A 15,894-nucleotide genomic window follows, 5' to 3' on the forward strand; every position below is an offset into this window, starting at 1 on the left:
CAGTGGCGTAGCTACAGCATTCATAAGGGTAGGATGGAAAGGGAGAAGGGAGGTTCGGAAAATTTATTAGAAAGACTTTTGGGATCTCTACTGACCACCACTTATTAATTACATCAATTCGATAAAAGGGATGGCGCAAATAACATTGTTGTATATTCCAGGAATGTAATGTATGACCATTATTGTCTTTTTTTCAATCCAATACTAAAAGCGATGGGGGGGGGGTGAACCCCTACCTCCCCTTTATATATACGCCCTTAGTATTTGGTTAACAGATCTAAATAGCCAGGTAGGTACTTTACAATTTTAATTCTCCTCCATATTCGTATCAGCCTAACAACAAACCCACAATCGGGGAAACCAGAATTGACATAAAAATAAAATTATTTTGATATACGAAATCGAAATAAAAATAACTCGAAGCGTTTAAAATTTAAGTGGAAAGATAATAAGTACGATATTAAAGATTTGAACAAGGTTTTCATAATGAGGACGAATAAACTGTGTTGACAAATGCAAAACTCTGCACGAAACTGAAAGGAATCATTTTTATAGCGTCATTATAGATAAGCTAAGAACTTCATTAAGTTTTGCATATTATTAGCCGTCTACAAAGGCGCAATTCCTATGAGGCAACACAGAACGACAAGAGGCATGCTACATGTTTGTTAGAGATGCTCGTTTCTAGATGTGCCTCAAATTTTAACAATGTCGCTAGCGGATTTTGACTCCTCGCGCCGCATGCGGTTTTATGTCTATGCTTGTAGCATGCGTCTAAATGCGTCATAAAAGCTATGAATCGTAGAAAAAAGGAAGAAAGCTACGGTGGTGGAGTAGAGAAATATATTATGTTAACCGTCAGGAAACTCATAGCGATTTTTACAACAAATTGGTTACAATCATACTTGCTCGCTAACTGCTTCAGTTTATCATTTTTTATTCTGTTGGCTTTATAACCACACGTAGAAAAATGATCCTGTTAAAAACGTGACAGCATGCTAAGTTTCTGATAAAATATTAGTCATTCAGAATATATTGAGAACACATGTTTTTTTTAACAGATATCATGACGGAATGCTACAATATAAGTATGTCATTATCACGTGTGTATGAACTCGTGTTCCGCCATCCTCATAAAATATTTGCTTTTGACTGATACTTAAGAACTCTTTCGATTAATTCGTTATAGTCCCATTTTTAACGGGAAAACGAATATATTTTTATAAATGAACAGTATTTCACATCAGTAATTTTTCTCCGTGCAGTAATTTTATTATTCCACAACTCCGGTGAAAATTATCATTAAACAAGGTAGTTTTTTAAAAATTTCACTCCTTTTTGCATGATACAAGGCACAGAAATCCGCTGACTGTTGGATAGTGGCGAAATTGTTCGACACATTGAAACGCATGCGTTCCAGAAACAACAATCAACATTCAACATGTAGCATGCGGCAAAGATGCGTGCTTCTTGTCGCTTCGTGTTCCTTCGACTAAAAAACTGTGAATAGCATGCGTCAATGCCGCATGCTACATGTTGCTTCAGTGGAATTGCGCCTTAAAAGTATGCGACACATTTTATTCAGAAGACATGCTAATATCTTTATTGAAAATACCTAGGTAAGTAAGTTGATTTTGTTTTTGAAAAAAAAAAACAGGTTTATTCAGCCTGCCTTTTGATACACTAATCCGAATATTGTAGGCAGTTGGATTTTTATTTTATTTTCTAATAGTAGGTTATAATTCCATTAGGGCTAATAATTTTTTCACAAAATTTATTTTTTAACTAATTCAAGTAACTGTGAAAAAACTGGACAATAATGGAATCAAACATTCTAATTTCGGTTGATTGCGTAAGCGTAAATTATTCCTGCGTGCAATTATTAACGTTCAATTAACTCAGATTTGCTAGGAATTTAGGTGTTGTCTTCACAATTGGAACCGATCGTTGAAGAATCAGTATGACAAGTGATAAAGTAGGTAGGTACCTATCTATAATCAGAAAATTGTTGTATTTTAATTAATTAATAGTTATTATTTTTATAAGCAATAATTGTTCGCCTGAAACACTCATCCACATTGAAAAAATCTCCTGATAAAAAATACATGACGCCAACGGGACTCGAACCCGTGTCCATTCGATTTCCGGTCGAAAGCTCTGACCACTGAGCTATGGGGGCTTATTTCTTACCCGAGAAAATATTCAATATATGCTAGTGTTTCATTCAACAATTACTGCTTTTTACATTTTTTCACCTGAGAACAACCAACTTTATTTTTATATGAGAAAGGCATTGTAAGTGCTAAATCTCTCACTAGATGGCGTTGATACAAATTGTATACATTTTTTAGGTGAAATACTTGGACTTGTCAAATATTAATTATTATTTTTTTGATAAATTAATGTTTTAAAGACAAGATTTTATTTATGCATAGCACAAAGGATAACAATTATTTTTATAAGCAATAATTGTTCGCCTGAAACACTCATCCACATTGAAAAAATCTCCTGATAAAAAATACATGACGCCAACGGGACTCGAATTTTTTTCTTTTTCTTTTTCTATTCTTTTTTGGCGTCATGTATTTTTTATCAGGAGATTTTTTCAATGTGGATGAGTGTTTCAGGCGAACAATTTTTGCATATAAAAATAATTGTTATCCTTTGTGCTATGCATAAATAAAATCTTGTCTTTAAAACATTAATTTATCAAAAAAATAATAATTAATTAATAGTTCTTTATTTGAAATGCGTATTTATGTTTTTGACAGATTTCGTGATTTTCAAGTAAATTTCTGATCGTATACTTAAGGTAAATTGATAATACCCATTAGTTTATGAAAGGCAATCATCCTGAGGCAAATATTTTATAAATACCTGCTTTCAGCTTCAAAAATCTTACAATAATTATAATATCCCGTTATTTTTCACGGGTCTCCGTTAGTAATAAGATAACTTTCAAAGAATTCTATGAAATTTGATATATTGAATATGATTTGAGATTTTCACGGCTAAAAGTATTATGGTAATAAATGAGTCATTATGCCGTGTTGCACTTCCTCCTTCTTTTGTCAACTTTTCGTCTAGCTTTATAGTGTCCATCATCAGGGCAGATGTGTAGGTTGTGGTGAAGTAGGTATATAGCGTGGACCGCGTGAACCGCGTGGCGCGCGTTAACCGCGTGGCGCACCCTCTTGGGGCGGGTATTTCAGAATAATAACTTTTTAAAAAAATTATACCAAGTCAGTGGAAATCTTCAACTTATCTTTAAACAAATAAAAAATGTTGTTAGTAAAGCAAAACAGTTATGTACAATAAATAATGTATATTTCCTAGTATTCATATGTAAAAGCCACGAAAAAGGGCGTTAATAAATAAATAAAAGTTAAATTAATGTGGTTTTCGGCGTTTAATTTTGGTGGAGCCGTCAATTACCGGATGCTAAAAACTATTAACGAGCTATTAACTATTATTAAAATTAACTGGAGTTCCTCATTCGAAACCGTAGTCAAAGGAGTAACTAATAACCTACTAATTTAATTTGCCAGCATTGCCTAGATTGCCAAGCATTTAACATAGGTAAATCTGCAAGAAATGTTCAAACGAGGGTGGTTAAACACTTGAGGTGCCTAAATAGTGTAGATTTTTCAGAATTAGTAACATACCTAATAGATAAAGATCACTATTTTAATAAATCTAGTTTGAAAAATCTAAAATAAAAAAAAAAAATAAAAAAAATCCTAAAGATAAATAGAACCAATTTACTCAATAAACAATCAGACTAGTAAAATAGACAAATTTTAAATATATTAGCTTGCCCTCCACCTACTTTCACCGCTACCTCCCCCTCCCCCCACCAAAGTTGATATTCTCACCCTCTTCTATCTTACCTATAAATACAATGTAACTCTGTTATTGATTTAATATGTTTTTATATAACCCTGATGGAAGGTTATATATTATAAAGACACAAGCGCCAGCTTCTATATAGAAGAGAAACATGAAAGGTTCAGGGTGAACCAAAACCAATTGGTTTTATATTTTGAAAATATATACGTTAAAGTGGTATTAAAAACTCTTAATTCTAACATTGACATTTTTTCGGATTCACTACCCAAATTCAAACGTGGCATCATATCAATAATTTAAAGTATTCAATTCGCATACATACAGACACACACACACAAACACTCACCCTTACATTACACACGTCACACACACATCTATAAACTACACAAGTCACACGGTAATTAAGGAATAAATATACCTACCACTTAATGAATAATAAATTAATAAATATTGGACAATTTTTATAGCGCCTCTTTTGTGAGTTATCACCTCAGGGGCGCTTTACAGTTGATGCAGGTATTGAAAAAATATATAAATATTACCAAAATAATGTGAAGTTAAGTAAAGTAAAATGAAGAACAGGAACAGGTGACATGAAGATAGAAGATGGAGACTCTGCAGCAAGAATCCTAGGCAGACATTACAAAGAAATATATCATAGGTACACAACATGAAGTATCTTATTCCTTTATATTGTTTCATCTCTGTAAATCATGTACTGTTTGTTTCTACAATATAAAATACAATAAAAAAATTAAAACAAAGTTATTTTATTCTAATTATTACTAATTTAACAACAAAGAATTTTCTCCATATCAGCTTAGGTCCGCGAAGATTTAAGTCTGGAATAACTCAACAGTAGCGCAATGAATAGTGGATTAGATATGTGAATTCCCGAACACACCATGAATAAAACATACGATTTCATTTCAAAATGTTATCTTATTAGGGGGTTACTTCGTATTCCTTGTGGCGCTGGTTGGTGAGATAAAATGCTAATATGGAAAAAATCAGGAGCCAGACGGATAAAGATGAATAAATTCTACATCATAATAATTATTATTTCAAGACAAAGGCGTAGATAAATGGAGGGCCACCGACATAAAAAAAACGAATTAAATTATAATTAATAACTTGCTTTAGCTACACGAAACAATTTTTAAATTTATATAATTACTACTAGCTGTATCGCGCCGCGCGTCACTGTTGCTCAGTATGTCTGTAAAGATAGATAAACAATAGCGTGTGTTGCGTTTACGTCCAACAGATGGCGCTACGAAACATGTTTGAATTTGAACAAACGAACATTTACATTTTTATTGGTAACCGGATAAATCATCACATCTTTAAAAAATTATATAAAGTCATGGAAAGTGATGAAACAAAAACTTTATTAACTGGGTTAAGTAGGTTAGGTTAGGTTAGGTTAAGTTAAAAAAAAAAAAATTTCATTCGTTTCTAATGACTTCATATCACTTTTTAAAGTGTTTTTAAAGAGTTATCTCATGGAACCATTTTTAGGTGTTGATTTTTTAAAACATTTATGTAGATATTTGCAAATCTTGACACACTAGCAAAAAAAAATTGACACAACTAGCTCACCGCTAGAGATTTTTTTTTTGCGTCAGAAACAAAGGAACTTGAGAAAGTCGCAAGAGGATGTTCGGTACTCATATATGTTTTAGGTGTGTAGGTACCTTTCCTAACCATGTAGGTACGTGCAACTAATACTCACGAGAAGAAAGAGGGTAGGTACCACGGAGGAAGGTACCGTGGTAGGTACCTACCTATTCTTAAAATGAAAGATAATGTTAAATAGAGCGGATACCGATACACCTAGCTAGCTGTGTAGGTATTTGTTAGTTATATAATAAAATTTAAGTTTATCACTAGGAATTGAAAATTTAATGTCGAACTGCACGATTAGCAACAAGGTATGCAGGATGTAGGTAACTACATTTATATAAAATTGAATGAATTATATTGATTTATTTTTGGGGTATTATACTGAGTTGCGCTACCTCCTTCTTTAGCCAAAGTTTCAGACGGTGTTACAGTGTCCATCATCAGGGCATATGTGTAATTGACCCCAAAAATAAATCCCGATAATCCTTTTGATCTTGAAAATCTCTAACAACATTGAATGAACCTCGGAAAATAGATGAATAAATTACAGCCTGTCCAAAATAGATGTTTCGTCTATGAATGAATTCGAACCCAAAATAAAATAACACATTATACGGCATTTTATCGATGGGGGTTTCGGAATCCTCTTTACCTCTTCGTTAAATAAAAAATAAAATAAAATACGAGTTGGGTCGCCCCTGCCGCCATACATCGCGGCTACCATGAAAATACGTCTACGTATACGCGTGGAGGTTATAGGATTGTTTTATTCACGAGCAGTGTGGATTATGGGAGGAGTTGTCGCTCCTCTCTCGGGTCGATACGACCTCCCCTTCGCACCTCCGTACATCTGCTCCGGCTATTTCGGTGAAGAGGACTGGTGGAGGGGACTGACTCCGCCCAGATATCCCTTCCACCACCCCTCCCCCCCGCTCCGAGCAAAACCGGTTGTCAGTCTCAAACCAAACGCGATACAGTTGAGAAGCCGAGCGAAACGCCAACAAAAACGAAACAGAAATGAAAAACGCGGAGAATGGGGAATTTTAATCGCTGCTTCAAAATTACTTAAAACAATTACATTAATTAGCAAAGGCATTAATTGAATAAGCCGACATGCTGGTTCCGGCGGACATGATGGCGGCGCAGTCCAAGATGCTCTACCAACTGAATAAGTACTACGCGGAAAGGGTGCAGACTAGGATGGGACAAATCTCCAAAACCATCAGGGAGGTCTGCAAGGTCGTCCAGGACGTTTTGAAAGAAGTGGAAGTTCAGGAGCCGCGGTTCATTTCATCCTTGACAGAGTGCAACGGGAAGTATGAAGGCCTCGAGGTCATTTCACCGGGAGAGTTCGAAGTGGTGCTGTATCTTAACCAGATGGGGGTGTTTAATTTTGTGGATGATGGATCTTTACCAGGCTGCGCGGTTCTCAAACTCAGCGACGGGAGAAAAAGATCCATGTCTCTTTGGGTGGAATTCATCACAGCATCGGGATACTTGTCGGCGAGGAAGATCAGATCTCGCTTCCAGACGCTCGTGGCTCAAGCTTGCGACAAGTGTTCTTACAGGGACTCTGTGAAGATGATTGCTGATACGACTGAAGTCAAGCTACGCATAAGGGAGAGATACATTGTCCAGATAACGCCGGCTTTCAAGTGTTCCGGCGTTTGGCCACGCTCCGCTGCCCACTGGCCGATTCCGCACATTCCTTGGCCGCATCCAAATCTTGTGGCAGAAGTAAAAACTGAAGGATTTGATCTTCTTTCCAAAGAATGCATCGCTCTTCAAGGGAAGCAGTCTGCTATGGAAGGGGACGCCTGGGTCCTTTCGTTTTTGGAAGCAGAAAACAGACTTCTACAAGGAGGCTGCAGAAGAAGGTGTTTGAGCATTTTGAAGACGCTGAGAGACAGGCACTTGGATCTTCCAGGGAATCCTGTAACAGGCTATCACATGAAGACACTGCTGCTGTACGAATGTGAGAAACATCCGAGAGAACTCGAGTGGGACGAAGCCAGCGTAGGCGACAGAATCAATGGGATCTTCCTGCAGTTGATATCCTGCCTACAATGCAGGAGGTGTCCTCATTACTTCCTTCCTAATCTGGACCTCTTTAAAGGCAAATCTCCAAGTGCATTGGAGAATGCAGCCAAACAAGTGTGGAGGCTTACGAGGGAGATGCTGACCAACACTCGATCTTTAGAAAAACTATAAATAATAATAAATGTTCTCAGATAATAATACATACCAAATAGTTCGATAAGAAATTAGTGGTGCTTCTATAAAGAATCAGTGATCGAATTTACTTTTACTTCTACAGTTCTCTCTAGTCAAAAAACGAGAATGAAATTTAAGTTGCAAAGCAAATTAATGTTGCCTTTATTAAACTATTATTATTCTAGTCAAGTTATTCAATATTGTTATGTACAATTTCTTTATTTGTTTTAATCTGTGATTTAAATGAAGGTTATTTATTTGAAGGCGAACAAAGATTTCAATTATTGCAAAAACTGGGTAGCTAATGAAAGAATATGAATATGCATTTAAAATTATACGACGTATACGAAACATTCCAGAAAGTGAATATTTATAAAAAACGTGCATTTTCTCATAATTTATGCTTGTTTTAAATTTACGTGTTATTAAATTTTGTGATAATATAGCTGGATCTCATTTTATTGTTTTCAGCCGAAATGGAATTATTTTTATATTTTATAAGCAAAATCAAACAATGAAACTATGTTTATTTTTTTATGTCGTAACGGCAGCTGAGCAATTACTATTATGAATCAATGTAGATTCCTCAATATTGTTGTGAATAAAAATGTTATAATAGTGTAGATACTATGTGTAAAATGATAATACCTATCTATTTTGGATTTTTAAAAAGACTTAGAAGTTTGTTACTGTGGGAAAATTGTGGTTTTATTCTAAAATTTTAATCATCTGTACCGACATATTAATTGGTTACAAATCTAAATACAAAGAAGAAAATTATTAAAATTAATTTTAATCCACATCTGTTGTAAGTAATAGGTACGTGCGTTATGAAATTTGCCACAAACGTGTCTACAACTGAATTTTGTTCATAAAATAAATATTTAATTGAATCCATAAACTAATTTTTATTTTAAATACTATAAGAACCTAGAGATGCATGTAAGTAACTATTTATAGGTATCAAATGAGAAGGTAAACCAAATTACAATGGTGGACAATGGTACGTATAATGAGTAAGATTAAGAAAGGAGCGATGGATGAACGAAAGATGGTTTGAACATGAACGTAGGATTTTCGAAGAGAATGTGAATGGTAGATGTCGGAGACGCCGAGTAAAACCAAAACCTCCTAGATCACAAGGCCGGGAGACTCATTCAAAGCAGCCTTCTAACTTGTATGGGAATTTACAAAAATTGTCATTTAATTTTTTTTTCCAATTTATTCTTATTTATTAAAACATATACAAATGTTATAGTTAATTTAAAAATAAATAAAAAAACATTTTTTGGAGGTTCTCATACGAATTAGGAGGCTGATTTGATTCAATGTCCTGGCCTTTTTTAGGTTTTGATAAAACACGTTAAGACCAAGTGAATCAAATACTTGAGTCGGTTCGTATCAAGAGTTTAACGGAATAACAGAAGAGAACAGTTAAACAAGATGTTTGATTGTGAATGAAGCAAGGAGCGAGTGAAAATACAAGGTTGTGAAGTCATAAAACGAGGAGCAATCGTTAGTTAGTTAAATGACATATTAGGCTAAGGCTAAATTCAAAGACCTTATTTGTAAAAAAATAAACATAGTACCTACCTACAAATGGTGTAACTTAATAATAATAATAATTTGATGATGTAGGTAGCGCCGTTTTTGTGCAAAATCACCTCAAGGGCTCTGTACAAATATATAATACATTTCCAATGATCTATGTTATTACTAACTATATTTGGAGATAATATACAGTCAGTGGCGGTTCGTGGTTTTTTTAACAGGGGGTTCAGAAATTCAAGAGAAGATAAACATATCTAATTAAAATTTACTTACTGTTGTCCTACGTCAAATAGTCGAATACGGCAGCAGTCACACAACTTAAATAAAGTTAGTGGGAGGGGTACCGACATATTATTGTTTTTAAATCACTTTACCTAGACACAATTATTAGATAATGAGAAAAGTTTTATAGGAATTAAATTGTTTAATGTTTTTATAGCACTCAATGTAGGTACGTTGCTAATTATTATTGTTTTTTAGAGAAGAATAATTTCGTAGAATATATAATAGATATTTTAAAACATCAAAAAAACAAATAAAGGTGGCACGAAATAAATTTAAAAATAGGTAGTAGATTTACAAATGCCATAAGCAAACGGTTGGAGAAATGCAGAAACAAGAAAACAAAAATATGTACAAAAATGACTACAAAGTTAAATACCATAATATAACATAAAAAAATAACACTTAACTTGCATCCCTATGGTTCAAAGGTTAAACGTCGGCCGCGAAGTTCTCGGGTTTCTTCGGTTACATTCGTCAATGTTCGGAGGTCACGTGATATCACAACGCGTGTTCGGCGCACACAATTTGTCTTATTTTTGCAAAGAAAGACCAAATTTTGTATATATCACCGTCATAGGGTCTGTACCGGCTAAGATTATTTTGTATGGAGAGTTTGGCGCGGATTTTAACTCGCACAAATTTGGAATAGGCATCGTATTTTTCGGTGGCGCGGGTTTTGAAGGCGAAATTTTAATAGCGTGCTATCTATAATGTGCTTATATTATTATAAAACAAGGATGTTTTATTTTCTCATATTTTTAATGGGGGTTCGCCGCACAAACGCACTTTAGAGAAAACCGCCACTGTATACAGTACCATATTTACCTGGTACGTCACTTAAGATTACTCTTAATTAACATTAAATAATTGTTTTTTAGCGAAATTTAGAGAAAGGATTTAAGAAATAATCGAAAAATTGGATATAATTGGACATTCTTTCAATAATTGTTAATTTAATTTAAGGGTTCAGCAAAAAGGTAAGTTTTTAGTTGGTTGCACTTGTTATGGATCTTAGTTCCGCAGGAAGTTTATTCCAAGCCTTCTAAATCATCAAACTTAGTATTTGGCTTGCGCTTAGGTTTCATCAGTCTGCCTAGGTTCATTCTATTTCTTCCCAATTAAAGTAAAATAACTACATATTATTATATTTATGGACATTATATAGTGTAAATATACCTACCGAAGAGATAGAGAAAAGATAAAGAAGAAAAAGAGATATTTAATTGATGTTAAGTATTTGTTTGATGTTGTCTGGTCAGTGGCTGAGTTGGCATCGTGTTTGGGTCTCACCCAGGCGTAGTAGCTATGTTCAATTCCTCGGCTGGCTAAGCCCTCCATCACAATACAAGCAACATTTTTGGCTTACTGTGGTGGTAGTAGGAGATTTTAAAATATTGTGAGGCTATCCGTAACCCGGGAATGTTTTTCTACCTTTTAGAGAAAAAAAGATACGTAGAAACGTTTGTTCAAATTAATGTTTTTAGTAGCGATTTAAATAGAAGTAGATATATCGTGTATTTAATTAATGCTGCGTGGAAGATTGTTACATACTTTAATAGCCATATTATAGTGATGTAGTACCTACCTAAAGTCAGAAAAGAAATATTGTTTTGTTTGCTTGTGGTAATAATTGCTAAGTTATAACAAAATAGGTACATAACTGGAATATATAAATATAACCTCCCTGAAAAACAGTCGACAGCCTGAAACCTTTTTCAGTTTTAAAAATCAAATAGGAAAAACCTTAATTTTTTAAAACCTCATAAGTAAATCGGTTCAAATCTTTTATCTTATGAAAAGCTAGAATGCCAACATAATTTAATTAAGCATGGACATAATGATTTAAAAATCAATAAATTCATGTTGGAAAACGAATAACTGTCACCATTTTGAAGTTTTTCGGCAACCAATAACAACCAATTTGAATATTCTGCGCTACGCTGTTACGGGCAAGCACAACGAGAAATGGCTATTTCATGCTAAAATGGTCGGGCCGTTTTGTTAAAAAAAAATAACCATTGGCCATTTGCTAATGGCGGAGTGCGGGGTTAACACGAAGAACTACAATTATTATAATATTAATAGACCAATACCTACTATCAAAATAATAACTATAATATATAGTAGGTATGTTTATGCGTATTGAAGTTATAATATCGAAGATAACGAAAATACAGGCGCAAACAAAAAAATATGTTGCCCAAAGAAGCGAAGGTAGCAGTCCAGAATAGAGGGATGATACCTACCCCGATGTATGGCAGGGAGGCATAGAATTGGCAGAGTATGATGAAAGTAGGCTGTATGCTGTAGAAATTATATCCCCAAAGCGTATGCATGGCGAAACCCTGTGCCCTTGAGGTGATTTTCTCACGAAAATGGCGCGATACAAATAATCCAATAATAATTATTATGATCGTGTGAGAAATGTGGAGATTCGCAATTAGTGCAAGCCTGATGTAAGCGTAATAAATAAGAATAAGAAAGAGACTATTCGACGGTTTGAGCACGCAAAAGGAATAAACAAAGATAGACGTGCAAGAAGAATAGGTATATAACACGATTTGAATTGTGAAAGAAGTCGGGGATAACCGAGGAAGACACGGCACGACGAAGTGAACCAAGTGGCAAAGAGTCATAAAACAGAAGGGTATCCATGTATGGGTGTACAGGAGTGCATTCCATACAGGCACGTAAGCACTGCCCACCCTATCGTGCTCGCATATATATTAATAATATTAAAAGTACAAAATTATTGCTAGAAATCAATCTACACTTTCAAATATGCCGACTGCCCTACTACACCGTGTCAAAAGCAGAAATTAAGTATGCGAAATGTGGCACATGTCATATTCAAATGTTGAGCATAGGTATATTTCAAAAAGAAAGACTCGTTCCGTGCCGAAAAAGGCAGTGCCTTTTGTTACAAATCGTAAAAGTAGCAACTAGAAACCAGTGCCATCTGTTGGTATCTCCATTAGTTGGAACAGCCTTATTAACGAAATAAAAATCATATTTTGCCGACTTTCTTGTAAGTCTGTGATAAGTTTAGGCTAACATTGTGGCTAATCTGTTTAGTCAATTAATTCGCTGTTTTCTATTGCTTCTACCCTTATTAAAATCGCTGTGCGCACCACTGTATACAGGGTATGTACATTGTACAAATACGTTTGAATGAGACCGAAGAAGCAAGGAGTTTTTGCCAATACGAGTTGTTTGGCAGTCCCTCTCGGTAGGGAATTGGTGTGATGATGATGAGAATGACATGGGGAAGAGGAAGGTAAGCAAGTATCTACCAAGCTATTCAGATTGCAAATTTATAAAGGATGCACGGAGAAACAATACTGATTCTATTCATTTATTAAAAATCTGATCAAATTATTCGTTTTCCTGTTAAAAACGGGACTGCAGGCATTTAACGAATGAATTGACGGAGTTCCTAACAAAGTATCAGATAAAAGCGAATGTTTCATGACGGCGGAACAAGTGTTCATACAAATACTGATATTGACATACTGATATTGTCGCAATTCGTAATGATACTTATTAGGAAAAAACATGTGTTCTCGATATATTCTGAATGACTAATATTTTATCAGGAAAAAAGCAGGCAATCAGCATTTTTCTCCGTTTGGAGTTCTCGTGTAGGTATCAGACAGAATCTTATTGATAACATGGGAGCTAGATCGATGTGGGAATCTTATTGTAAAAATTTGAGAAATGAGCAGTTCAACGCACTCAAATATGATTTGGTTAAGAAAGTAAAATATATTATTTATCGAACAGTCGACATTTGAGGAGACCTTTCCCTTATCTCCGGTGGAATGATAGTAATGGAGCAGTTAGGAACTGATTGAAATGAATTGAAACACAAATCGGAACCGGTAGCGGCTCCTTTGCACCAAGCACCGGTTGGCTTCACCCAGGGAAAGCCATCTCCGAGGCGAGGTTCGCATTAGCATAAAGATCTAAAGACAGCCGCCTATGTTGGAAATGTACACTACTAAGAGGATACATACAGATATGATTTTTAAAAACCTAGCAAGTGACTGACAACTAAGCGCTTCATCAAAAGCAAAACATTTTACGATTTATGAAACAGGAGCACTTGATTCGTAGAAATATGTGTCTACCATAAATTTGGAATAAAAATATGGCTTTGGTATGATTTTTTTTGCATTACGGAAATAGCATTAAATAACCATATATACCAAGGGTATTCAAATGCCAAACGCACGCCGAACACCGTCTGACAATATTTTAGTAATAACTTACTTTTTTTGGCAAAATGATGTTTTTGTTAATTTTACCGTCTTGCCAGATAATGTATTCAAATGTAGGGTGTTAAGGGACATACTTTAACCAGCGATTCCTGATATTATTTGGAAAAAAACTAAGTAGGTATGTATTGGACAGTTAGGGTCGGGATGAGGGGTTGGTCGGTTACTATGCTGAGTGACGAGTGTCGACATGAGGAAGAATTTGTCTAGTTGTTTGGTTTTGAAAAAAAAAATCAAAAAAGACACCGTATCAAAAATTTAATTAACCTTTTTTACTACAAATAAATTCAGAAATCACTGGTTCAAGTGTGTCCAATTAGTGGCTGAGTTGAAAAATGTGTCGCTGAGCTATGTTCACAACTGCCTGTATATGTATCTAATTATTATAATAGGATTTTAGTTCAATTTCAGGTTATTCAAACAACAACTTAAATAAAAAAAATACTTTAAGTAAATTTTCGTTTTATACTACCATTATTTTTGTCATAACTGTTATTCTGATGTATTAAATAGAATAATACATTGCGACAATTATCAATACTTATTTTGCAAAATAATGTGACATAACACGTAGTTCTTCCATCACCTGCTTGCCGCATATCACAACTGTACCAAACTGCTCTGTGATATTAATCAAAATCAACAAGACTGCGAGACAAACAAGACTTGTGGATATTTCACTAGTTTTTTATAAGTATTCATTCGGCTCTCTTTGTTTTAAGAGTTTATTTATGGGATAGTCAGGTATTTGAACGACTGTGTTCGTAGATCGAGATAAGAAATAGTTGCTGAATATCGCACAAAATAATTCCGTAGGAATTTTCAAATGATGATACCATTTATTAAAGTTTTTTTAACAGGTTATTTTGAGAAATCGAGAATCGCAGGTAGAGTTTATTAGAACGCTTTGAAATGCCTACGTGATTAACTGATGTGATATCGATTGATTTAGTTTTTGACCGATCGTCACGGGTGTAATCCTTTATTAGCTCATTTTTAAATACACAAGAAATATCTTCTACTTATAATGATGGAAGTAGGAGTTTTTCTACCATTGATGCCGTTGACTGGCTCAATAAACTCAGCATTTGACCTCCACCAACCATCTTCCACAATACGAAAAAGACTAAATGATGTATAGAATAAAACCAAGGTTTAAAACTGTGGCTTGAAGATTGGAAAACAAAGGCAGTTGAGAGGCGGAAAGCACAAAGAGAATACCGCTGGAAGCGTATGAGCTCCTGGTAGCTGTCAAAGTGTCTTGGCTAAGACGGTGAGAGGGGAACAGGGGACAGAATCGAAGAAAGAAGAAGATTAAGTAGTGTTCCTTGAGAGCATATAAGTTTAAATAATAAGGGAGCAGCAGATGAGAAGAGACAATGGATCGGCAAGACGAGGAGAGATCCAACAGGAACATAATATATTATACCTACTATATAGGTATTCACATCTTCCAACAAGTAAATATTGTACATTTACATAATTTTAGAAACTTAGAGGTAAAAGTTACTATTGAATCTAATTCACATGTTGAGTCGATTTTGCATTATAACTTCTTTGATTTGAGCTTTCGTTTCGAGTAAATCGAGTCCGAAGCCGAAAAAAGGAAAAAAAAAGTAAAAAATATCGAAATTTTCAGATATTTTTTTTGGGTTCTCTATGTGATAAAAATTTCCCAATTGTACCACTAGTTTCCGCGTACAGTGTAGGTACCTATATACTTATTGAGGTAGATACAAAAAATTGTAAATAAATATATCACAATCAGACATTTTCAATGTATTCGTGCGGCCTTCATCTGTTTTCAACGTTCATTGTATTGGTTGAAGCCACAAGTAAGTAGGTACCAGTATACACGTAGGTAGAATAGTGAAAATCGAAAAGTCTGGAAAACAATAATACAAAACCAAATTAGGCACAAGCCTCACAAGGGTTGAAAATATTATTGCATTTACCTAATGTTTTAAATAAGTAGCAAATAAAAACTTCCTAATGCGCTAAATAAACGAAATTAATAAACATTATTATTGACTTCCACGTCGAAAATCGTCTAAAAACGCCAGAATTAAGGCATTCCCCGTATTAAAATAAC

The 15,894-nt window shown here is 34.6% G+C and overlaps 2 protein-coding genes across 14 annotated transcripts in view; one reads left to right on the top strand and one right to left on the bottom strand.

Annotated features, from left to right (window-relative positions):
- rg (A kinase anchor protein rugose) overlaps positions 1-15,894 on the bottom strand; it is a 941,488-nt gene that overhangs the window by 173,721 nt on the left and 751,873 nt on the right. The gene's annotated exons all lie outside the window — the stretch shown is intronic.
- On the top strand, positions 6,448-8,550 carry LOC149413689 (protein mab-21). Its single transcript, XM_089644507.1, has one exon. It carries the CDS (start codon positions 6,589-6,591, stop codon positions 7,684-7,686), a length of 1,098 nt encoding a protein of 365 aa, XP_089500633.1. The 5' UTR covers positions 6,448-6,588; the 3' UTR covers positions 7,687-8,550.

Source organism: Hesperophylax consimilis, chromosome 21 (genome assembly GCF_061612785.1).
Source record: "Hesperophylax consimilis isolate HC1 chromosome 21, BYU_Hcon_1.0, whole genome shotgun sequence".
Lineage (NCBI taxonomy): Eukaryota > Metazoa > Arthropoda > Insecta > Trichoptera > Limnephilidae > Hesperophylax > Hesperophylax consimilis.

What these genes read in the sequence shown, in the direction of transcription:
- LOC149413689 (XM_089644507.1), top strand. Translation starts at nt 6,589, where the DNA reads ATGCTGGTTCCGGCGGACATGATGGCGGCGCAGTCCAAGATGCTCTAC.